Source organism: Rhopalosiphum maidis, chromosome 1 (assembly GCF_003676215.2).
Source record: "Rhopalosiphum maidis isolate BTI-1 chromosome 1, ASM367621v3, whole genome shotgun sequence".
Lineage (NCBI taxonomy): Eukaryota > Metazoa > Arthropoda > Insecta > Hemiptera > Aphididae > Rhopalosiphum > Rhopalosiphum maidis.
The window spans coordinates 3,758,241-3,786,175 of NC_040877.1; the positions used below are offsets into that span (position 1 = coordinate 3,758,241).

Genomic DNA, 27,935 nt, shown 5'->3' on the forward strand with positions numbered 1-27,935 from the left:
ATAATTCAAATTTTAATAAGTATATAAATTATAATAAGTACGTGTTTTTTATAGACGCGTTAAATTTAAATTAGGGTTTTAAGTAAAAATACCCAAAAAAACAAACACTGAACACGCTATTTGGTAATTTCACCGTTTCGTATGCTAATATATTATAAATAATAGACGGATTTTAAATTTAAGCTCTCGTAATTATAAGGAATAACTATACACTATCTGTGGAATTGGAACAAAAAGCTTAGTGTTACGAGTATAATATAAAGACCATAAAATTACCAAAACAGTAATAATTTGATTTTAATCTTGCACGGTGTCTATAAAAAGCTAAGCTATATAGATATACAATAGATATTATTAAAATACAACATAGAAATAATGTGTGGTCCTTATGAAAATCGATTACTGCAGCAGCGGTATCCTACGTAAAGTAGATAGGTAATTTATAATAAAATATTTTGAATATTTTAAATTTCAAGTATAAAAACCACACATATCAGATATGACTATTTTCCCCACTTTAATAGTTGATAAACGAAATTTGATGAGTAAATTATTTATTACGGAACAGTGATTATTTTCACTTTATAGCAAATTTCATTATCACTTCCACATCTATGTTGTATAGTATACCTAATTAAATCCATAATATAACATACTCATAAATACATATACTTATAGTTTAAAGAAAAACTGCATTAAAAGTAGATATAGTAATATGAAAAGAAAGTAACGCCCAACACGCGTGCGAGAAGTGTATCGTTCCAGTAGGTCTATCAAGTGGGCAAGTGAAAAAAAAATGATATACATCATGTGTTCTTCTTAATTAAGATAAAAAAGTATGTTTAAGATGATTACAGGAGTATGGACAGTACAGTTTGTGAGTTCATTCGTTCGACGATCGCACAGTAGTTCGGTTCTGGATACGAAGCCGTTGTCGCAGTGCACACACATAAGTAAGTAAGTTTTTGGTACTATTTTTTATAATAACTACTATACATTGCGATAACTACTACACGGTTGTTTGTATAACTATGATAGTTACGGGATCTTTTGCAACCACAGAAAAGTAAATTGCGCGTTTGTTTTCTAGAATTTCCATTAAAAATACAATTCCAAGTCGTTACGCGCTGTTCAATAAATATTCTAAATAAGTACCTACAGTACATAGTATACTATATAGCATTAAAGAGAAGTACACAGGTTATAAAAGCCATCGATAATCACGCGGAAAAATCCTTCTTGGAGCTATAAATCGCTCCACATCGAGTTTACGAGTATATACATATAATACCAACGTACATACAATTTATATTTTATATACATCCGGATTTTGTGATGTAAAAATATAATAAGTGCATAATCAACATTAGCCTTGATGTGTATTAATGCAAAAAAAAAATTTTAAAAAGTTTGTAAAAAAATCACTTTTTTCGACGGTAATTAGTGTGCTGGACGAACCGTGCAAGGTCGCGGCTGACTTATCGATTGTGTGCTCGAAATATATTGCTGGTATACAGTAATGCGAAGGGTTTGCCTATACAACGCGATCGGAATCTTAAATATACGAGCTCATTTTCTACCCTAAAAAATAAGTGGTACTTACCCGGAAAAGTATGTCAACAAGATTATATCATAAAGTATAGATGAATAATACATATAGTTGTGGAAGACAAATAAGTGTTAATGAAAATGTTCTTACTTTATATGAAGTGATTCGATGTACAGATATAGAAAGTGACGTATTCTATTAATTTAAATGGCTTCTGAATAAATTCCATCAGATGAATATTATACATTGATAAAAATAACTGACACCTAAGAGTAGCAACCATACACATTAAAAAAAGAAAGGCGTGCAATTATTCACACGAAAATGATATATATTATATACCTACATCCATAATTAGATAAATAATAAGTATAATAACGGAGGAATGAATAGAATTAAGATGGTATTTTTATAAACTTATATTAATTTGTCTTTAGGTAAAGAATTTTTGAACAAAAAAGAAAATAATTTACTAAAAACAATTCATTATAAGTTGTAAGAAAGAAAATTTTAAAGAAAAATAGCTTTAAAATTAAATTCGAGTAACATATATTTATGGTTTAAAAACAAATATTCCTTATTATGCATTTAGAACGCTCAATGAAAACATGGACTAAAATAAGAAATAAAGTAAATATTTTAAAATGTGTATGATAAATAGTTATGTCTTATGTATATAATATTAACCATAAGCTTTTAATTTGCTGAAGAATGAAAACTCCTTTTTGATATAAGCTCTCGTAGTGCATTATGTTATTGTCACCAAAATAAAGATCAAAATAAATACCATAGGTACCAAGATTTTCTTAGTATTTATTACAGCAGCATTATTATTTAGTTCCTTCACTCGAAAATTTTAAGATTTAAGACATAAAGTCAATAGGAATATAATTGTGTACGCAAATGAACTGTTTCTATGCCTATCTTAAAGTTGTTTGTAATAAGTGTATAAGTGTTTCACATATTACACTATATGACGGTACGTATACTTCAGGTGTTTTGGTAAGTTGACGGCCATATTAAGGAGTGTGAAAATGACGTTTACCGACATATAAATATATTACAATATAAGTTATAACATAAATATTAATTAAATGGAAATTTTACTACATATTTTATACAGGTATATACAATATTCCATAATGTGTATGTCAAAGGAATAATAATATATATACTTAAAAAAACATAAATTCTGAAATCGTGAATATTGTATGATACAATAGTCCACTGGGAAAACAGTAACGTAGCAAATAGGTTTTTATTTTTTATTTTAGTTTTTCTTAAGACGTATACTATAACACCAGATCCCAGGAAATAATATAAAATGTATTTATAGTGAGATGAAATAATAGCAATTAAAAGGAAACGTGCTAAAGTTGCAACCATAATTTTTATACTTGGTAAAATAAACAATGAAAATTATAATACAACGTGAAACTGCTAAGACTGTATTGTTCTGCAATACAAGACATGAATTTAAAATACATTTTTGCAGTGTCACAGTAAATGACTAAATTTCCGTTCAAACTTTACTAATGTTCGTTAAAAACTTTGAAAATAAAATAAAAATGCCCTGTAACTTAAATATAATACTTATATCTACTTTTACATATAAAAATATGATATTTACAGATAAAATATTTTAGAGCAGCACATATTTTAAAGAGTCAATTAATAATTCGATACGAAAAATGTAGGTATAAATATTATTACATTATGATAAGATTTAAAAGAACTAATTTGAATACCAAAACAATTTTTCATTGGATAAAAAAAATATAATAAATTACAGAGCAGAGATTTTATATATCTATATCAGTATTTCATGACGAATTTCCCAAAAGTTGTAGTTTATATTTCTTAACATTTATTCTCATCGATTTTACAGTGCTCCAAATTTCTTTAATAGTACCATTGTCTGAGTATCTAATCGATAAACATATACTGCTACTACATGAAACTTTTAAAGCTTTTTTACTGTTCCAAAAAGCATTTTTACAATAAACTAAAAATACACCATTGTAAAATAATATCAATGATCTAACTTTTATTTTTTCAAAAATCTTTTAAAAAAAACTCATGTTTTTTTGTAATATTATTATTTTTAATAAAATATAAATAAAACTTTATAAGTTAATTATATTTATCTATGTTTTTATATAGAATTCACTGATTTCATTCTGTATAATATATACTTATTGTATAGTATATATTATACAGAAGCTGAAATCTTAAGTAAATAAAACTTCAATTAAATTACATAAAGTATAATGAAGTTAAACACTATATTTGATTTTTAATTACGTTGATTTAGTCGTTTAATATATTAATATTAATACTGGAGAATTATGGTTTTCGTGATAATACATCCTGCTGTAAGTTTAAAATATGCTATTTGAAAATGAAGTAAAAGTTTTGTAATCAATACAATGTGGGAGAAAATGTATTTCATAATTTCAATTTTTATAAACTATATTAAACATAATTAAAACGAGTGTAAAATATGTAAAAATAAAAAAAAAACTAACGTTCAATTCTTTTATTAATGTGATATTGCGGTTAAAACATATAATCCAAAACATTTGCGTTCTATAAACGTTATAGATGCTTATATAACAAATTTGGCTGGTACAAACAATGTTTGGGTTGTTAGTTATTCAGAGAAATTGGTCGTAAGATACTAGATATATATGCATAGAAAAGGTGTTAGATTAATAATTCACGGACCGGATAAATATCGCGGTCGGTATAGGGTCACGAACGGATGTGTAGTCAACTTCCAGAGTCATTTAATGATATAATAATTATACATTTATGGAATTGTTTGTTTTTCTAGAAATGGGCGGCACGTACTCGACCGGTGGTGTGTTTGTAGTGAAAGAGAAGGAAAAGGGATTGAACAAGCAGCAGCGACACCGACGTAAGGATAATATCAAAAAACAAGGCCACGACAATCGGTTCGAGTGAGTGTCAATATTTATGACGGTTATTTTGTACTATTTATAATATAATTCATATTATGAGTGATATAATTTAAGATCCCCTACCATCAGTAAATATACTTAAAAGTATCATTAGACTTTATGTGTAGTTTTATGACCGTTTCTACCCACGAATTGAGGGTATGTTATCGTAAAAACACAAACAATGACCCTTCAGGTTGTAAAATGGTGGTCCACGCAGCATACGAACGTAATTGGGTAGCCAACGAAATTGGCTTTCGGCCAAGATCGTCAAACTTAGGCGATAACAGTGGGCTTACTAGCAGAAAGAATGATTACATAAGTTATCGTATGGTAAAAATATATATTTGCCCTGCAATAACTATAAGAACCAATAACTGTATCTATTTGTATCTATGTTGAAACAAAAATCACATAATATAATGCACATGAATGATTTTATTCTCCACAAACATTTACCCCCTTCCCTTACATACGCTTAACCCCCTTAACCACCTCCACGTTAGCCGTAACAATATAACAAGCACGCAAATCTATCTGCTATTTACATTCTTGTAACGATGGTAATATTGTAATAGTAATAATACTTATCAATTATCATTTATTGATGCAAACTACCTATATAAAAAGTTGAATAACAATTTTAAAATACCTCCCTAACCAACAATTTTTCTTTCTACCTACTTGAAAATATTATGATCTACAGAAGTAATATCTGTGTTCAAATCGTGAAATAAGTGAAATACTATCAATACTAATAATTATGATAATTTTAAATCACTTGTATCATAGTGATGATGTAATAATTAAAAGTTTTAAAACTATACTAGTTTCTTAAATATCATTAAAAACGATCTCTATATAATATAATAAGTAACTTTTTTGTTACAACTTAACTTTACTTTGACGTGCACTAAGTATTATACATAATATATTAACTATGTAATTTATAAAATAAATCCAGGCAATTAATCGTGTAGGTATACTTTTTTTTAAAAATAAAATAACGATTATTATTTAAAGTATATACGGTTGTACTTGATATTTTAATGAAATAAAAATATATATGGTATTGAATATTGATATATAGCTTTTGACTTTTGTTTACACAATAATTATTTATTTAATATCGCAATTAAATTTTTCATTATTTCAATTATTGAAAACATATTTTATTATATATAAATATAATCGATTATACAAATTTAAAATTTAAAATGTAATATTCAACTATTTTTATTATAATTTTAAACAAAATACATTTTTCTTAAAATAAACATATTAAATATTATTATCAGGTAGTTAGAAATAATTATATGAACTCTCCTGTAAAAGTATTATACATTTAATTTAATAAAATAATTTTAAAAACTTAGAGTATTTTCTTTTATGTGGGTTTACAAAGCAAATTGAAAGGATTAAATGTAAAAGAGACGAACCGAGACGAGTGCCAAGTATTTAAATTAAAGGTCTCAAAACCGCCTTTATCGTTGTATTATAATTACGGTATTTTTCGATCTCATAAAATTTACAATACAAAACTCAACATGAAAATCAGTACGTGCATACGTCGGAAATATAAATAATTTTCTACAAATTTACTTTGAACATGGTTTGTTGGTTTTGGATTGAGGTTTGAATAATTTTTCAAATAATAATATAAAAGCATGTGGTTTTATTGTGTAGATATACCAACGATTCATCGTATTATTTGAAATAGGTTCTAACAATGTATGAGAATTGTATAATTTTTTCAAAAATAACAATTCTAAAGTTTCTTTTGACCTGTCAGGAGATGTTAAATTGGACGACTGAACACAAAAAATATAAAATACGTTCAATAGTGATTTATATTTAGAAAAAACATATTTTATAGTAACCTGACATAAAAAGCTGATCAATATATAAGTATAATAACAATATATAATCAGGTAGGTGCATTTAAAACCTTAGCAATGACGAGACAATTTTTCGAGTAAATTTAGGTAATTAAAGCGTCTGATTGATTATTACTGATATTTACTAAACATCACTGATATAATGATGTAAGATTTGCTCCTACTATATATTTTATGAAACCCAGAAAACAGATTTAAAATAGTACTTACCTATCTAATAAGTAATAATGTATTCTATTTCAATAATATTGAACCCATAAAATATTTATTTACAAAAATAAACTTTACGATTTTGACGTATTTTATGATCAAAATAAATATAATGTATTACTGACACGTATTATAAATACTATTTTCTCAAACAGAACTATTTCGACAGTCAAATCATAAACTTATGAAATATTATATAGCTTTAAAAACCATAAAACTATAATATTCTAAACAAGAAATTAATTACTTTTAGATAAATAATACAATAAGCAGTTATAAATAACTTTAAAATCAACGAATCAATTTACAAAAAATTATTACTAAACAAATAAAATATAGGTGTACTTTGTTTATAATGTATCTTTACTATAACACTTTGTATACATAATATAATGCACATGCGTTTTTTTACATATTTTACTTTATCCGAAATAAAATGCGGGCATATAGTCATGCAAATTAATGTGAACGACCTTTTTAAAATAAATACGTCAATAACAATCTTAAAAAAATAATCTAGTATAATCAAGTAGCCGTACACTGTATACTATAATTTATCGACAAGTATTTTTTTCTATACGCAAGGATTTTTTGTTGATTGATTGACTTTTTGCAAATAATTTAACTATGTAATATAATATATTATGTTCATTGATAACTCCAATATATATAATGACGTGTATATAATATATATATATATATGAAATTCCGACTGTCCGCCTGATATATTAGGGCGTCATCATTGTCCACATAAAGAACAATTGGGTTGTAATTATTTAGGCATATTTAATTACGCGCGAAAACCGTATCATGCATGGTCAATTTCAAATGAACACACACCAGATACGACCAAAACCGTGGGTACACGTGTATTATTCTGATTATGCTCTTCCTACACGCACATTTCCAAATGACTATTCAACAAAATGTACTAATAATAATAGGAATAACGCACAGATAACTGAGTTCAATGCGAATACCGTGTCCTTATGAATATATTATAGTAGATATATGTATATTGTATATATACATAATAAAACGTAATAGGTATACACGTATATAGAATAAAAAAAAATATATATATATATATATATATATATACACGTATAAATTATAGTTCCAAGTTTCTGACCATGACTACCTCGTCAATGATTTGTCGGTCCACTAGAACAACGTTCGACCTGTCAAAAGCACATTGGTGCTAAATTATGAACAATCAAAGTTGAGTTAATGACGCGGTTTGGTCTCACTACGTCATATGTGAGTGCGCGCGTGTCACTCTACGGTTTTTAAAGATTACACGACAGACAGCCGAGGTTAAAGTAAACACCATAGAGTACTATGCGTGCGATTAAAATCCTGCAATTCCGCCAAAACTCGCGTTAATCGAAAAACAAACGTAATTTAACACCATCGCATTTAAGTACTGTGTGTACCAAAGCGACGATAGGTGTCACGATCGCGGAATTCAATTATACATACACGGGGTTTTCCGAGAAATATGTAAAACGTGAAGAGGCGTTGTAAGTATATAAAAAATACGGAAAAAAATATTACAATAACATACGTACGCTGAACACGCAAATTATATTGGTATATATAAAATAATAATAAATGACAGTAGCAAGTATCATCGTGCATATTATAATATACCCGAATGAAATATGCAACTATAATGGTCAATGACTTTTTTTTATCGACCGTTTATATATAAGTAACTCAATTTACACCTATTATTATATTCATTTGGAGTACAAACAAAACAATACAAAAATATTCACTATGCACTAGACGTAGTCAGTTCATAAACCAATAACTATAGCTAGATAGGTACGTTTTACAACTGAGACAATTTATGCACGATATTAATACATAGTATTAATTCATTGTGCTAAGTTGGTGCCTTTTTAATGATTAAAGTTACAATGCACATGGCTATATTAATAATGTAGATAATACTGATTATTGTATGCACCGAGGTAGAAAATAGTCAGGAAAAGTACCGGGACTATTGAGTGCAGTGTATTATGTTGTATTCGAGTATGCTAATCAATAATTATATAGGTACATAATAATATTATATATACTCCATAGTTTTCGTATACGTCATAATAATATTAAACTCATATTAAAATAACTATATATTCCTTAATTCATTTTTGTCGTCTATAACTGTTGACGATAGAAATGCATTATGCAATATCGCGATCAGGTGCAATGTATTAATTAAAATAGTCATCAGGTATATGTGCGTGTGAAGCGGAAGGAAATAAAACTTTTAGCTTGACAGCCGCGAAATATTAAATTATTATTATATTTCTACATTCGAACGTGTTATTATCCAGACTTTTATACGATTTTACACATATCATAACTATTGTTGACTGAATGAAAAGAATTGAAAATAAAATATTTTTTTGTGAAATAATTAAATAGTTTTTTTTAGTTTTGTATATGACTAATGTAGTGTAACTGTCTAATAAAGCGTTTCACTAAAAATAAAAAGTGAAACATTTATACACATCATATTTCACGAGGGCTGAATCCCGAAACTATTGTTCATAATAGTTATTAATAATAATGTTTCGTATGAAAATGTAATGATATTATACAATTAAACAATATTTCCTGAAATTATTTACATTAAATTTTAATTTAAAATAAGTTCTAAATTTTTGTATTTATTAATTATATATTATATTATTTATTATATATTTATATATATTTAATATATTATTTATTATTTTATTAATTATATTATATTCCTAACAAAAACGAATGACAACTTCATAAAATACAACATACGTTATACCTTGTGGTTTAATTACAATAATAATTGCATATTATAATTTGCAACTATATCTAAGTATAAAAAAAAAAAAACACTCTTTTCTCTGCAATATAAAATATAATCAACTAGTATAGAAAAAAACACCAGAATTAAGCAACAATTTTGATACATAAACGGTTTGGAACCATGATATATGGGAACGTTTTTGCGGTAATAGGTTTATTTAACATAAATCACATTACGACGGATATAATGTTCTGTAAAGTAAAAAAAAAAACAAACGAAAAAATACTATTCTGGTCTGATAATCCCAAATGAAAAGTTTATCTACCTGGTCCACAAACATACCCAAAAGTTTTATAGGTCAGCAGCTACAGAATCAAAGTTTTTATTTCCACCAAAATCAAAAATCTATCTCTACATTATAACGAATATATAATGATATATATGTTGTACATATTTATACGTATTAATAGTAGCCATATAACGTCATAATACCAAAGGGTGATTTTTTATTAGTTTGAAATTTTACCAAAGTAGTTAACTTATGCATACATTTTTTTATAATTCAATTACGTGTACAGTATACGGTGACTATAGACTACAAGCTTAACGTTCGAACGAATCGGTAAAAGATGTATAAAATGAAAAATAAAAGGTTATTTCAAAGCAGAGGTTGTATTCGCAAACGATGACAGCTGAGTTTTCTTCAGGCATCAAGCATACGACATTTATTAGATTTACCAAGAATGTTGATGGAAATTTAGCGTGAAAAAATTGGACGCTGTTTAAGGTTTTCACGCGGAATTCCGCATCGGAACTGAATAATACGTTTAATGGAAAAATAAAAAAAAAAATTTAACAAAATGCAAAATTCACGGGAGCTAGGACTGCACGATTACACTATTATTATAGTAATATATTCTACCCGCAAACACAGAGCTGTATTTAAAAAGGGCGCGGTCCCGAGGGCGGTAAAATATTTAGGTAGTTATAGTTGATTTAAGAAATATGTATTTAAAAGCAAAATGTAAATATTATTGCTGTTTAATATTTATCCAATATTTTTTCGGGAAACGCAATGACAATTTTTACAATATTCTAACAAGAAAAAACATAAAACTTGTAAAAATAAAATGAATATTTTTATTTTTAATTTATTGTAGGTTATTACATAGAACTATAGAATTATATATTTTTAATAATTTTTATTAATTGTTAGAATACAATTTTACATGTTGTAATACTAAGAAATTCCATCACAAATTGTATGTCCGGGGGAAGGGGGGGGGGATAAATTGTTCTAAATGCTATTGCGTCCGCGTATCCGTGTCTCCATTGATATAAAGAAGATCTCGTAAAAAACAGTTGTGGGTCTGCCACGAAAGGGGAAGGGGTGGCGCGGTCGACAGCCGTTAATTAAATGGGGCTCACACAAACACACCACTGTCAGTATACCATAACGCCCTGCAAACGTGATGATGTTTAAGTGTACTTAAAACACGTGATATTATATATTATTATTATACGATGTACATAGCCGCAGCTGGCGCGCGAGCAAGGTCGTCCGACTGGAACGAACAATAAGCACGCTGCACCGAGGGCGTTATTTGTGCACGGCAATATGGCTACCACGTCGCCGGAAAAAGCTGTTACCGGTCCTTTAGAAGCGGACTATATATTATATACGTCGTATTTCCGTGATGTAAACAATTGTAAACATTGTACGTGCGCACTCGTCGATATCGGCAATAAAAAACCTACAGATACCTATATAGTAATGGCAGTACAGGTAATATCGTGTCGAGTCCGACTCCAGAAGGGCGAAAAAAATGGTGCGTGCTTTGAAAAAAATTAAAGTAATAACTTAAAATAATAACAACGACAAAAAATGAAATTATTATAGTACAATTATTGTGAAAGTGATAAGAAAGATAGTATCTCTAAAAAATACCCTCATGTGGAGATGAAATAACGGCTGAGATATAAGTCTGGCTGCTGTGAGGTCTTGCGAACTTGAACCCTCATGAAATATATAGTGGGTTTTCCGATCGTGAGGGAGTTGAGTGCACCGTTCTCCAACCACCTGCACCTTTACTTATACTCGTACTCCTCTACCACGTACAACGCAGACCTTGGAACGGACCGGCACCGGCGATGACGTTCCGGTGGACAACTATATGCATGATACACACACACATGTACACAACACTTCACCTGGCGCTTTGGTGTCGATGTGTGTGCGCGTAAATACATCAGTGCCGCGTTTGCCTATATGCAGTCCTCCAGTCGCGCGTGCAGTATACACGCGTACATGTCATACGTATCGTGTCTCCGGGAGACATATACCCGGGTCCGTTTTTACCGACAATGAGACATTCCGTATTTATTTATAAACATAACTCCGTGTAATCTGTGTAATATTAAAGTCGTCATTTTATAGCACATCAAGTCGTCTACGATTATTTACTTTCGGTGAGTCTTTAATTTTTAATTGTTTGTTTATTTTTATCCGATATATTGCTAAAGGGACATAGGTATCAATAGTCACCAAACATTACCTATAATTAGTATTTATTTCGTTCAACCGATAGTTATATTAAGTACGATAATTATTTCAAATGGCAAAAAAAAACAAATAACTAGCCTATCCGACAAACTTTATTCGCAGTACATAATTTGGATAGATATTTTTTTTATACCATTTAGCATAAAATATTACTATGAATCTACCTTTTTTTTTTCATTTTTTTTAACGTTTAATTTTTGTTGGTTATACGATTAAAAAATGTTTTATTCAAAAACGAAACTAATAAAATTGTTTATATAACCAGTAATATATCTATTATTTAACTTTTATCTATTATGGTTTTCATTTAAGTATATCATGCGCGAGTAAACTCAAATTAACACAATAATTATTAAGATTATATGCACCTGATAGCTATCACGTCTAAGTTACATTTAATATATCATGCATTCATGCTAAAATAGTTGACTTCTACTACTTATTGGCTTACTTGCTATATAATCTATAATAAGGCTAGTAACTATAGTTACCATCTGTATATATTACCGTAATCATGCTGTATTTATGATTCGTAAAGATTTCACAAGTCAGATATAACTAATTTTATAATATAACTCAACAACTATATTTTACGAAAGTTGCGTTAGAATTAGGCATTAAAGTAAATGTTAAAATGTCAACATAGTGACAGCTATCGTTGACAGCTAAAAATATAGAACAGTTTCACAGCGTGATTTGCGTGGAGCTAAATAAATATGTTGTGTAATTTTCTCGTGAGACTTAAAATTGATATGTATTTACTCGACAAAATCCCAACAGATTACTGTCTCCAATTTTGTTATATATAGTATTTGTAAGGTATTAAAAGACTATATACTTAATAAAACTTCTCTCAGCTGTCCTTTTACATTAATTTTAATTAAAACAATATAATGAAATCTCAATTTAAAGAATATATAAAATGTTTTAAAAAAAATAACAATAAAAATGTTGAAAAAAAAAACTTGATAAAGCGTAGATAATCAACTATGCGTATAGTATTTTAGTCGAAAGTTCTCTGAACTCAACCATAGTAAATAATATTATTCTATACAATTACATAAAACAAAGCCTAAAATTCCAAACTCCCAATTCGCAAAAAGCCGGATCTACGTCAGTCGGATATGACGTCACGCTCATGAGGGGGCCTCTGGAGTGTATGTCCATTAGATTGGTCTGACAGACCGTAACATCCACCTGCGGAATAGATATGTGGAACGCACTATATACACACAAATGAAATTATTTGATATGGAAGGCAATCGAATATACCACTGTGAATGACCGGATTTGGCGAGCAGAGACGCTACATCATAAAATGGGCAGAAAGCATAGAGAGTGAAATCATAGTATATAAATTAGTACCTCATAGATTTTTATAGTTATCTCCCGCGAATATTATATTGTCCGTGACGCAACAGGCGCTAATTAACAATAATTAGTGATATTCGTGAAAGATACACTTTTTTCGTTAACGAATACATATTATTGTCTTTTGTTTCTTATTGTTATCGGTGACCTAATCGATTAGGTATACATTTACAACTCATTAACGTAGCCTTAATAACGTTTAAAATTATCTTGACACCTTAAGGCAGATGAAAAGCGTTTGCAATAACTAATTCATTATTTTCAACATATTATTTTAATAACATGGTAATTAAAAATAATTATCAAACAATTTAAAATACTCGTTACAATCCAAACAAATATAGACAAAAGAACTTAAGAAAATATGAACGTGATATAAATAATAATAAATTATGATAAATAGAGCTAAACTCTAATGATGTATATTATACTATAATATATTATCATTTATCAACATACATACGGACCATAGAAAATATATGCTTCTGTATTATATTTCTTCGACACGTTTTAAATATCAATTTCAGTCAAATTTATTAGGCCCGCATCAACTTAGGTAAGCCACAGATCAGATTACTCTCAAAATGTAAATTTTTTTCTAAAAGGATTTTTTTTTTTTATCTTTTATGACATTTCTTCACAGAAAACCACGAAATAAAATAAAAACGTGATCAGAATTTAAAATATATACATAATAATGGATAAGGAAATGTAATGGAAATATTGATTAATAGAAGTCAGGTACATAAAAATGTTATGTAAATTCGGTAAATGTGTACAAGCACTAAAAAAACATAAAGTACTTAAATATGACCTAAATATAACTATAGATTTGTATGGTATAAAAACACAAATTAATTTTTAATGAAATAAACTAAGTAGCTAGTATAATACATTCAATATACCTAGAAGGCGATTGTTTTAACAAATAATTATTATTGATCATTTATTGAATTTATTAAAGTTTCATGTTTTACACTTTTTAAAACTTTAAAAGTTTAATAATATTTCTAATAAATTACAATACCTTCATTGTTTTATCATGTACATAATCTTAAAAAGTTATGATTTTCAAGTACTTAATATAAATTAAGATAAATAATATATATATTAAGTCAAATCTGAGTCCTGAATTAGAAATGCTAAATTTATTTATAATTTCTTAACTATTATATGAACTTGTATTATATGGTAAACAAAAAATTGTTTTCATATTATTTCATGAGGATTCATTAGTTAGTAATTACTAATTAGTAATTATACAAGACATATACATAATACTTTACTCTGATATTGACGTAATCAGTAAGAATACTCTCGTATTAAATGTATAATAATTATTTAAATTATCATAGTTCAAGTTAAAAAAATTCAAAATAATAACAATAAAGGCTTCCGCTATCCCGTTGTTGCATTATGTTTATTTAATGTAGGAAATAATTGCTAAACTAATAACATAGTGTTATATTTAATAGATAATCGTTAAATAACTATATGACATCGAAATTATATTATTACTTTTACTTAAACCAATGGAAATTACAAGGACTCGGCCTTCGTGTAGACATCATAATAATTTAAAGACATATTAGCGATTTGTGTTTCTTATAAAAACTTAGATTCACAAGTTTAGATAATATACAATATGTACATGACAAAAGTTTATACGTATAACGTGCCTATAGATACAATTAATCATGGATTTTTTAGTGTCAAATTACATCGGTGAAAGACAGCTGACATAATTAAATGTAGGTACGTGGTACACTATACATATTCGGTGTTGTATTACGTACATATGATGCTTCATGAAGAAAAAAGTAGGTACAAATCAGCCAATTAGAAAAAAATAAAAGAGCAAAAAAATGCGACAGTATTACAATGATGATAGCGTTTGGCAACACGAAAAATAGAATAAAATAGAAGATTATACGGTGACGCGGGTAATGAGAATATAAAACACGCAATAACGGATACGGTTAAAATAAAACTTATAACTCGTTACCATCTGTAAGAAAATATAATGTTATGTTCAATGTTTAAAACATTATATATGTATATGATTATTATTTATTATCATATTCCGCAACGGTATACGTATATGTACCACAATTACGAACGATAACCCGCGCCGCAGCTAGACCGAAAAATCATTCGTGTTACTGTCTCGAAATTGAATTTAATATTTACTTATTCATAAATACATCACGTAATAAACTCACAAACCAAACAAAAGCTGTCAGGCACGGTCTGCTCGGTGCAGCATAATAATATTATATATTTATAATTTATATTATTGCTAGGCGGCACAATATGATCGCGACTCGCGAGCGCAACAGAATCTCAATGTGCGATCGTCGACCCGAGACGCGCGGGCGACTACACTTTATATAAATTGCGATTTATGGCACGCGAACCTATAGATTAATACAAATAAAAACAAAATCAACCAAATTACTGTGTGAGAAAATTGATCATTATGTAATATTGTAATGTGTAAACATAATTTGACGACGACGTGATGATTTCTGCTATAGAGTAATGCCCTATGATTTCCGTCGACAACTGGCACTCGTCAATCGCATCAAGACTATGTCATCATCAATGCACAATAATATTATATGATACATATTTATCTACAGTATTCGAACGCGAAAACAACTGCACAATCGACTGCATGTTATCAAAGTTGTACAGATTGTTATCGACAGCTGATGCGAACGTTGATTATTGATATTTGTGAGAAAAATATTAAGTAAGAAGTTTACACGTGCGTTCCGCTTGATGAATAGAATTCGTGTTAGCAAAATCACCAGAATCAGTACCCAGGAAGGGGATAATGATATAGTTTTAAGGATAACAATATGGTTATTAATTTTTTATTTTATTGTATAGTTATTGCGGGTAAATTGACAACACCTATGAAAATGGAAAATTCGGTTAGAGGCATCCATACAGCTAAATTAATACTGATAAGTATGCCATACAATATCAAAAAGTGTGTGCGAAAAATTCACAAATATAATAAAATCATATATATATTATACCATAATCACGTCGAGGTAAACAAAATTCTTCAAAGTCGAAAATTCGCATAATAATATATAAGACACGCCATTTGTAGCGTGTAGGTAATAAAGGTACAATATTATATACATATTAGTATGATATTTTTTGTCGATATCGCTTTCACCAAAATGTCCCCTAGTCGTCACAGCCTCATCGTGCGATAATCCAAAGAATAATATATTATTAAGCAAGGTCGCGCGCGCTCTGCTATATTCACTTTAAACTTTAGTCACGGTATTCATTTCTCTGTGTTTACGTAACGTATAGGTATGTCTTACTATATGTTTCATAGCACATCGAATTACTCGGTTTAAAAAAAATGCACTTTTCACCGTCAATACAATTCTATAATCAATGAAATTTTTTTTTCTGTTTTACAAATTTCCGTTTCACAGTTAGAAAAGTTTATGAGTATTAAAGATATTTTTTATAAAATAAAAAAATATCAAGTTATAGGTACGCCATTAATATATAATATTGTTTCAACTATGTAATATACTGAATAACAAAAATGTATTTATTTACTTATTTTATTCTAATCCTATAAATAAAGAAAATTAAAACAAATATATTTCTAACTACTACTAGTATTAATTGTATGAAACAATACTAGCCAGATAAACTTGTGATTTAAATATATTATATATACAAAATGATTTACCAAACATGCATACCACAATTTTTTCTTTTACAATTAAGTTATTAGTATTCACTATTTGGGGAGTGTTCTATAACGATACAAACTTCCTTTTTTCTCATATAATCGTAAGAACCAACATTTTTTTAATTGTTGATGTATCTAAATCAACATTTGAACGAACAGTTTCTGAGTTATTATGAATATACTAAGGATAATAGTCTTTAAAAATGATTTTTCAAAAATATAAAACGGATTTAATATTGGAGGTAACGTTTTTTTATACATAAACATTTTTAAAATCATAAAATATAATACTATATAGGTAAATTTTTTCTTGTTTTGTTTTTCATGTAAATTTAAGATGTATTATCTATAAAAATATATTTTGAAGATTCATACAGAGGCCGAGATTCATAATTTATGATAAATAATTATTTAATAGTATAATACATATGTTATATCAATTGAAATAATAACTTTTAAAATCAGTTTATTTCTGAAATCTTTTAAAGATATTTTTGTTCATAAAACATTCATAATTTATTCTTGTTTATATTTTTGCTTGTTATTTATGTATAGTTTTCAATAACATTATAAGCAGTAAATAAATGTAATAATGTTTATATGGAAAAAGTAATTTAAGTATTTTGTTATGATATTCCCAATATTTTAAAATACTACGTAGCTATATAAATATATATATATTATAAAAAGCATAATAATAAATTAAATATGGTATCCGAAACAGTAATCAGTTTAAATCTGCATACAAAGTAAAAATTAACTATAAAAAAACAATACCCAAAGCAATATTTACACATGTAATCAAGTTATACATCTAGGTAAAGAATAAAATAAATAACTGTTAATCTAAATTAATATGAAAAAATGAAATAAATAAAATATATTATTTCCTAAAAAATATTTGTTTATACTATTATTTTTAAAATAATAAATAATAATATAAAATATTTTGATGCAATTAAAGAAATGAAATTATATTTTTAAAACTTCTTACAAATTTGAAAAAAAAATCGTGAATTTAATTTGTAAACGAACAAGAAAATTGTTTTAGTCAGTGATCCAGAGATACTTTAAATTTATAATGTATTATTAAAATATTTTATTATAGTTTTGTAATTTTATAATACTCTTTCACTCAAAGATTTATTCATTTACAACTCTTAAATTCTGTATTACAATATTTCATGTTATATTCTCTTAAAAAATATTTGAAATCTTTTTAGACAAAAATTAACAAAATCTTAATTACTAATGTTAGCTTAGTAATGAATTTTTGAACTTAATTGTTAAATATTAATACAATATGAAAATTTTTTATATTATATGAATCGTTTCGTAATTAATTATACCTATAGTTGATGTTAAAGCATTTTGCCATCTAATGTTTTGCTTATGTAAACTTAGTTTTACAACTATGAAATTCAGAAAACTCATTTCCCATAAATTTAAATAACAGTAGCTATACAGTAATTGTGCTTATTTTAAATTCCAAAAGCTTACTTTTGTTAGATTACAATTTTTCCCAAAAGCAGCACTAGAAACAAATTAAAAATATAGCCGAACAAGGTACATATATACATAGACCATCGCGATAAAATTGCGTTTTTTATACACAAATATACACTGTAACTAACAACTTTCTATTTTATTAAGTTTTTTTATAGTTTATTTATAAGTCACTACTTACAGATGTGAGAAAATATATTCGTCTTTAAATATACGGCATTGCTGTTAACATAAGCATGTAGTTTGTAGATAACAGAATCGATATAATATACCCTACAAATTATATATTTACCACAAATGCGGTCGTCTTCATAGTCACCTGTGACCTTTTAGAATTGCACAAGTGATGATGAAAAAAATGTTAACACATGCAGAAAAAGTCAACTTTGTGATGGTACGCTTTGTCATTATTTTTAATGGATCTATAAAATAAATCGTAGGTATTATACCTACTACTGATTGTATCACTTTAATCAAGATGAAATTTTATTGTAACAACCAAACTTATATATTCGATGTAGGTACTTTAGAATTTTTTTTACTCAAAAGCTAAAGGATATAGACAAAGATTAATGTTGTATAACAAAGAAACGAAATGTATAATGAATTAAAATCAGTGAAAAAAATAGAGTCAGACTAAAAGAAACATTATTTTAAAACTCATTAAAAACAAATCATTTACGTTTTTGATGATTATATAGATAAATAGGTATATTCATAAAGTAATAAAAAATAAAACAATTTTATAATGATATTATAAATAACATTAGGCAGTAAGCAAAGAAGTCATCAAAGTATTTTTAAATTATTTTAGAAACAAACTTCTTATGGTATTTGTTTAAATTTCTGCAATACAAAATGTTTAATTATATTATAATAAAGTTAGAATACCAATACATGCTAATATTAATTTTGAAGGAGGAAATTAAATTTCTGAGATAACTTAATTTTATACTTTTTTTTAAACACTACTTAACGTGGGCAAAAAATGATAGTACAAAATATTTAAATATTTAGCTACAGTCTCTACTCACTAAAATATCAATAAAAAATAAAGTTAACCTAATAAATAAATATAACATGTACAAAACATATATTATACATATAAATATATATAAGTACTGCTTTCTATTTGGCAATACATTAAATATTTTTGATTTTAAACATAATATATATATTATATGGGATACATTCAGTTTTGAAAGTTCAGAAATAAAGCAATTTAAAAGCATGTATAGTAGGAAAAATATTAAATTACAACCCCACCAAAATATATACGCTGCATACGTAACGTGAAGGGTAAAAGGTCTGAACATAATCGTTCTACTATTATTACGTGTTTGTGATACTTCAAAGTCCAACATCTTAAAACAGTCGGCGGTCAGGTCAAACAAAATAATAATAAAATAAACTCTATATAACTATAAAAGTTCAAAGTTGTTTTGTGGTGAAACCATGCAAGTAAGAATTCAGAGAATTCGCGCACGTGACATAGTTTATTCGACATATTTAAAAATTTTTACCAAAATCGATCGCTAGGTACTCATATTTATTTTTAATATATTTAAATATTTTAAGTTAATACAATTACATTTTCTATATACTTTTTAATAATTAAAACTTATACAATTATAAATTTGACAATTTATTTTAAAATCTACATTAAAAGGCCATCTTAGCTGCATGCATCATCATTGTTTTACAAACGTACAACACACAAATTTGCATTCTGCAGAGCCAAAAATAGATTATCTAATATTTAAATTGAAATAATATAATCAAACCATATCACAATTTAAAAATATACATCCTGCTAAGAAATTTTAATTTTGTAAAAAACCAACATAGAAATATGTACATAAAATATTTTTATCTTAAAATGTTGTAATAGGTCTGTTCACTCCAATATAAGCTAACAAAACAATTTTGATGAGCGCAATTAGTTGTAGTACTGAATTATAAAAATATATGCTGGTTGTGATGTGGTTTCTAAGGACTAATTAATTTAATAAAATATTAATTTAAAATTCTAAAAAAATGTACTTATCGAAAATATTAAAAAAGTCGCAGTCGGTAGGATTCGAACCTACGCTCCCAGAGGGAATCTGATTTCTAGTCAGACGCCTTAACCGCTCGGCCACGACTGCTCGGTGTGAGTAGAGTGAGAAATTAGTATATTTAAAAAATACACGGTGAATATAGGTACTCAATAAATAACTTTTTTAATTTGACATTCAAAACATACTATAAACATATCTATCTAACTATCATATTATTAAGCAAGTGTTTTTAAATCATAATAATTCTGTAAAAATAATGTATTATAAAATTAAAGTTATAGAATAAATTATTATTATAGAATTATCCGATAAAATCTCTTTTTCATAAAAACCCTTGTATTTAATAAGGTAAAATAAAAATTAAATTGATATTTTTCAATTTATATCTATACTTCTCTTGATAATAATTTAATACAGGTAAATTTGAGTGCTGATATTTATAGTAAAAGTATATACTATACATATATATTTATAAAAATATTGAATCAAGTATAAAATACTTTTTTCGGAATATTATGTAGGCAACACGTAATAATAATTAATAACTATTAGGTCATTAAATAAGTACCCATTAGATACTTAATAAAAAAAAATAATTTAAATCCACCCTTGTAAAAGGAAAATGTTAAATTTTTTTAATATATTCTTACAAAATAAATAACATGCAAACCCAAATAATAAATACTACATGATTAAAGTTCTTTCATATTACATATTATTTTGCGGTAGCATGAATACAATATGTATTAATATTAATAATTTTTATAATTTTACAATATTTAACAACACTGTTGATTACAAAATCGGAAATGATTATTTGATTGTAATAATCATTTTTGTTGTTATTTTAGTTGTTCGCCTAAATTGGTTAAAACTAAATACTAATACAAGTATTCCAAATTACTGTATATTTAATATTACCAATCAGTGGCAGATACAGAGGGGGGCGATTGGGGCAATCGCCCCCCCCCCCGTTCTCTCAAAAAAAATAGTTTAAGTCCCTGATTTTAGTTTTTGACGTAATTATACTTCAAGGGTAACAAAATTATAGTGATATATATTTTTTATTACTATTATCTACAATAAAAAATATTTTTTTTGTTCTGTACGAGACTATAGAAAGTAACATATGTATGTACCTAAATAAATACTTTATCAAAATTAATGCGTGCCCTTTAAAAATCGCCCTCTCCTCTGTTATTTTGGTCTGGATCCGTCCCTGTTACCTACAAGTCTATTATAAAATTATAACATAACTAATAATATACTGCCTAACTACCTAGTTTTGATATCAATATTTTGTATTTTAAAAAAATGAAAATTCAATTTTCTTGGCATCCATAGTATAGTAACCATGTACAATAGAAAAATATTATTCTATTATACGTATAGATGAAAATATATTTAAAAATTATGAATTATTTTAAATTTAATTTATATAATAATACAAAAGTACAATCTGCAAATCTAATATACACAATCACCAATAACTAGGTACCTAGCTACAATATGCAAATACAATAATAATATTATATCATATGACATGAATTGATATTTATGAAAAATAGCATAGTACACCCAATAACGGCACTTAATAATTTGTTTCAGTTATGCATAATCCCAAATTGTAGGTTAGTTGAAGTTTAAATATCTGTGGCACATTTATGAAAGTGTAAAAGTAATCAAATATCAATGACATAAAAATTCATTTTTTTGACAACAGATATACATTATATTGGTTATAAGAATAATATTATGATTTTTATTATGCATTCAGAAAAAGGTATATAATATTCTTTTATATAATATAAAAGAAATAATTCATAGAAAAAATTATTATGACTAAACCAACATGCAAAATGTAAAAAGATTCAGTTACACACTAACATATAAAAGTAAATTGTTATAAAGCACAGTCGTAAATCGTACCTAATAGATACAATTAAGATGGATTCAATAGGCGTTAGTGTACAATAAATTGCCGACAACAAGGCGTTAAGACTTAAATAAATTATGATCCAAAAGTAATAATAAGATTTTCATGGAAAATAAAACCAAACAGAATACAAAAACTTAGTGATACTCAGTTAAAAATTGTCTCATTTTATATATCTTGGGAAAAGCTAGTGTATTATTATTCTAAATTTAGTAGATAGATAAAAAGCTTATGAAAAAGCCCATGAATTCGGTTTATGATCGATTTTGAAAATTGTTAAGAATAAAAATAAAAAGGAAAATATTTATAGTGTATTAAATATAACATATACCAAATGAAAAACTAAAAAAAGAATATAATTATAAAATTAAAAAACTTTCTGTAAGTCGTATCTAGGTAACAAGAATTTTAAAGATTCATCAAAAAAATTTTTGATTAAAATGTTCAACAATATATAACATTCAACAATCGCTAAATAAAATTATTATCTGCTAAGCATACTTTTGTATTATAAATAATATAAACTCTTCTTATATTACATAACTTATATTTATAATATTTTCTCAAATTTTCAAATGAATTACGAGTAAGCACTATAATATTATAGTACATAATTATTAATTACATTACTTCAATTTCAATAAATTCATCAACAGTGGCAGCGCCAGATATTTTTTATTGGTGAGAGGCATTTATGTTTTATGTATGACTACTTGATCACCCATTAATTTGTTTATACCATATTTTTAGAAAAGTATTAAATGATAATATGTAATATTTCTAAACAATTAATCAAAAAATATACCTAGTTTATTATTATCACAAATATACTACAGTAAAACTTCAAATTTCTTCCGTTTTTTTTATTTGTATGTAACAATACATAACTTTTTATTTTTAAATGTATGAGATTTTAGAAAGTGTGCCGTTAATATTAACTCTATTAAGTATATTTGTTTCTAAATGTGAAAAAAACATATTTAATTTAAATATAACAATCAAACTTAAAATAATATAACTTAAGTCTAAAAACCCTTTAAAATAATTAATACTATTTTATATATTAATAATGATGTACAATTTGTGTATAACTAACTCATATAATATTATAATTTATAATATATATTACAATAGACGAAAAGAATATTTTGTAAATTATTATATTAATTATAAAAAATTTAAAATTTTAATAATTTTAATTAATTAAAATATTATAAAAATAATATAACTATATAAATTCTATTTTATATAAAGTATAATATATATTATGTATGTGTGTTTATTATCAATGATCATAACATCTAATATCATGTAATTTATTTAATTCATGTTTATATAGATGTTAAACTAAAAATAAAATCACCATATAGCCCATTTAGCTATTATTTTACCAAGATTTTACTAGGATTTTACAAACTTAAGGTACAAAGGTAATAAAGATACCATCCATTATATAAATATCTACTATACATGTTTAATAACAGTCGTAGAGTTACGAATAACTGCAGCTTATTCCTATACAAAAACTTTTAAATAAAAGATGCGCCTCATCTTGAAGTAGGTACTACTACACTTTAAAATACTAAATCCATGGAAAATGAAAGACGCGTTTTTTTGTATACCATAAACCGATGACGTTCGAAAATAAAATATTATAACATTATATAACGAATAACGATTGACTTATAACAAAAACATACCATGATTATACCAATGATATATATAAAATACAGATTTATTTCTCTGAAATATCATTATATTAATATTGTTCATCATAACTCACTAAATGCAATAACAGACGGCGAAAACCATTGTAGATGATACGAAAGCACGACAGAAGTAGATTTTTCTTAATATAAAACACTATCTCATTTAAAATAAATCATAAATCATGACCTAAAACTAGTTTTACCGCGGCCATGTGCACTTACGGTAGTTAACTGGTTAAAATCTTATTGGATTTCTTTGGCGGATGATACTTCAGAGTTAGCGTCGAAACCGTCATCAAAATGTATTCTAATGATGACACGGTACGGTTTTTATGTTACGTAATAAAAATGATAAATAATAATAGATCCAAAATAACTCGAAAATGACACCACAGAACTGAATAAGAACATAAATACAATGTTTGGTAGGGTAATACGCAATATACACATATTTTTAATACAAAAAGAAAATCTAAGTACTAAACATAAACAATCAATATAATATTATAAAAAATTTAAAAATAGTTTTATAAAATGATATATTCTTACAGGTATATACAAAGCGACCCAGAAGGATTTTCGCCTAGAACAGATGACGAGGATGAACAGTTCTTCCATCGGTTCTGTTGGGATCAAAACAGGAGGCCTGACCAAGAACTAATACCTAGGGTGAGATTGAAGACACCGTATAGAACACCACCACTTCTTACTATAAGGTAAGGCAAATGATAAATGGTATTAAATTTATCACGGTCCCAGGAGATATCATACATATATAGACTATATTTTTATAGGAAAAAATTAATTAAGTTATGATTAATGGCTTTTTTGGTTTGGGTAAAAAAAATAATAAACAATCGTAGGTTTTTAAAATAATATAAAATTTTATTAAATTATAATTTTTAATGATGATAAAAATAGTAGGTTGAAACATTTATTTGTTTGTAATGATTAATGAATATGTTTATTTTAGTCGTATGCTAAAAGAGTTGGAAAACGAAACAAAGAAAAAGAAAATGGAAGTAGTTCCGAGATGTAGAACTAGATCAGCATCAGCATCACGACCAAAGCTCAGACAATATATACCAAATGAGGTAATCGTAAATTATAAACAGATTATTTCAAAATAAAAGTTATTGATTCGTGTAAAAGAACTATAAAGCTCAACATTTAATGGTGTTATTTATATAATATATTTATGTTTGTGTTTATAATATATTAATATGCAATTTAATAAGATATACTTGAATGTAAATTAGAACCCTTTATTTTCGTCAGTGTGTTAGATTAGGTAAGTTATTTTTGATAGCAGAATATTTTTATTTAATTTAATGGAAATTCTTTTGAACGTACGGTATGTACCAAAAATGTTAATAAAATTAAAAGTATAACCATAAAACACAGCTTATAAATTATGCAAAAGTTTTCACAGCAAATATCACGATGAATGTTTATCGTTCTTCGAATTATATTGTAATTTATAAAATAAAAAAATAAGTTAGTTTTTTTTTGTTTATAAGTGTATAAACTTAAGAATTTAAATATAGTAAATAATTTATATAAATCTTCTTTTTTAAATTCAAATGACCATAGAACCATTAAGATTTTTTTATTATTACTATAGATATAATAATATGAAATAACAAATTGTAAACATAAAGATATGATATACAAATTTGAAGATTTTAAAATAAACCTAATTATTGTTTTAAATGAATATTTTAAAATTATAGTTTTGAAGAATTTTAGTTAATTTTTAAAACATTTTTCACAGAATGCACCATTGGCGAAACGTTTCAATCGTGTAGGTCAAGGAAATAGATGTACAAGCCGATATGAAATTTATAATTCAACTACTAGGCCTTTTGGGAAAAGTTACCGAGAGATGATAAATTCATCTGATGTTAAAACAAATCAAGAATCTACAGATACCAATGAAAGTAGTACCGAGTCAACTCAAAGTGCATATGTAACTTGTTGTTCAGAAGTTGAAACATTAAATATAACTGGATTTCAATGTGTAGATGAAAATTCCGCTAAACACCAAGTTATTTTACAGACTACAGTGGGTGAAGATTTAACAGAAGCAAGAAATTATAATGTTAAACCTAATGATCATGCTAAAGTAATTGAAGAAAAGTTCAAATCAACAGAAATGGTAAAAAAGGTGGATGAAAAACGTCTTATGTACAAAATGCCAACAACATCTACTTGGAAAACTTATCAAGAAGAACAACTGACTTATGAACCAGAAAATCAACAAGTTCACAAGGAAGTCGTTACCAGATCTAGAAGTTTATACAATCTGCAAGAAGAACCTGTCGAAATATCATTAAACAAGCCACCATCATTAATAAAAGCAACATCAGAAAACCATTTGTTTGAAAATAACATAAAACAAAAACCAATAATTATACAAACAACTCCGTCAAAAAAATATAGTAGTGCCGTTAATTTAACTCTTGAAAAAGAAACTTCAAAATCAAACAAAAACATTAAGTATAAATCTCAATCTGATTTATGTATAAACATTGAAGATCCACCAACACTTGAAAGACCTAAATCAATGGACTTCCTTATCCATAAAGAAAATAAATCACACACAGAAACATTGAAAAAACATTTTTATTATCACCCTCTTAAGCCAAATAAAAAACTTAATGATAATGAACTGCCAGATCCAGATAAAGTACTAAGTACAAGACAATTATTTCAAAAAGAGCTAAAAATACCACTACCGCCAAGTATGAATAATCAAAATCCAAAAACAGGACCAAGACCGACACAAGAAGTACGAGTTATTCCAGAAACATACAAGTCAAAACTTAAAAAATGTGTATCTGTCGATATGGGAACGAGTATACACAATAGATGGACGGATAGCGGAAGCATTTCGTCAGGAGTTGGCAGTGAAGCAAGCTTTGACACAGAATCATCTGAGACGAATCAGCGGGCTGACGGATACAGCAGTGACGACGAAGATTACTTAACAGACAAAACAACTGTAGAAATAGTTGGAAGACCAGTATCAGCTGAAATACTTAATAAAATTAGAAAATTTGGTACAAGCGTTACTTATTATGGCGGTAAGGTAATATCCAGCACCAGAGGAGAAGTATGCAGTCCTATGACAATGACTATTATGGATGAAATAAGACATCAAAAAGAAGAAAATGTAAAGCTTAGACTAGTAAAAAGTAATAGTTGTGGAAGTAGAATTGAATTAATAGAAGAACAAAAACGAGGTGAAAAACAAGTGGAAGCCATACAAGAAGAAGAAGAAGACGACGACGACGATGACGAAGAACAACGAAAAACACCAAGTCATCGAATAACAGACGATAATTTGTCAAAACTTTCAAGCGCATCTTCAGATGATATGTCATGGAAAGCTTTAGTAGTTATTAGAAAGAAAATGAGTACCATACCAGTGTTTGACATGGAATTTGAAGAATTTGAAATATTAGATGACAAAAATAATTAAAACTTAAATGATCAATTTCTCTAAAAATGTCTTTGTATTATTATTATTATTTGAATATAATATGAAATATATTATTATTCTAAATACTTCTTAATTATAAATAATAGTATTGAGCAGATATTCTTTGTATACTCGTACAATTATATCATTCTATTT

General features: G+C 26.7%; 2 protein-coding genes and 1 non-coding gene across 4 annotated transcripts in view; 1 reads left to right on the top strand and 2 right to left on the bottom strand.

Annotated features, from left to right (window-relative positions):
- LOC113560733 (calcium uniporter protein, mitochondrial) overlaps positions 1-27,935 on the bottom strand; it is a 66,476-nt gene that overhangs the window by 18,880 nt on the left and 19,661 nt on the right. The window lies entirely within an intron of this gene.
- LOC113560600 lies at positions 888-27,928 on the top strand. 2 transcript variants are annotated; one of them, XM_026966618.1, is made up of 5 exons: positions 888-953; positions 4,386-4,512; positions 24,847-25,011; positions 25,269-25,389; positions 26,070-27,928. In XM_026966618.1, the coding sequence occupies exons 2-5, from the start codon at positions 4,388-4,390 to the stop codon at positions 27,777-27,779; spliced, it is 2,121 nt and encodes a 706-aa protein (XP_026822419.1). In that variant the 5' UTR covers positions 888-953; positions 4,386-4,387; the 3' UTR covers positions 27,780-27,928. The 2 variants fall into 2 exon arrangements, with proteins under 2 accessions (XP_026822419.1, XP_026822503.1); XM_026966702.1 differs by lacking the exons at positions 888-953; positions 4,386-4,512 and adding an exon at positions 11,624-11,886 and having other exon boundaries at positions 26,070-27,927.
- Positions 20,656-20,737, bottom strand: Trnas-aga. The gene has a single exon. It is a non-coding gene; the product is annotated as a tRNA-Ser (tRNA).

Excerpts from the sequence above, each read along its gene's own strand:
- LOC113560600 (XM_026966618.1), top strand. The coding sequence starts at position 4,388 with ATGGGCGGCACGTACTCGACCGGTGGTGTGTTTGTAGTGAAAGAGAAG. Across the intron at positions 25,012-25,268 it reads CCACCACTTCTTACTATAAG|TCGTATGCTAAAAGAGTTGG; the intron begins GTAAGGCAAATG and ends TGTTTATTTTAG. Across the intron at positions 25,390-26,069 it reads GACAATATATACCAAATGAG|AATGCACCATTGGCGAAACG; the intron begins GTAATCGTAAAT and ends CATTTTTCACAG.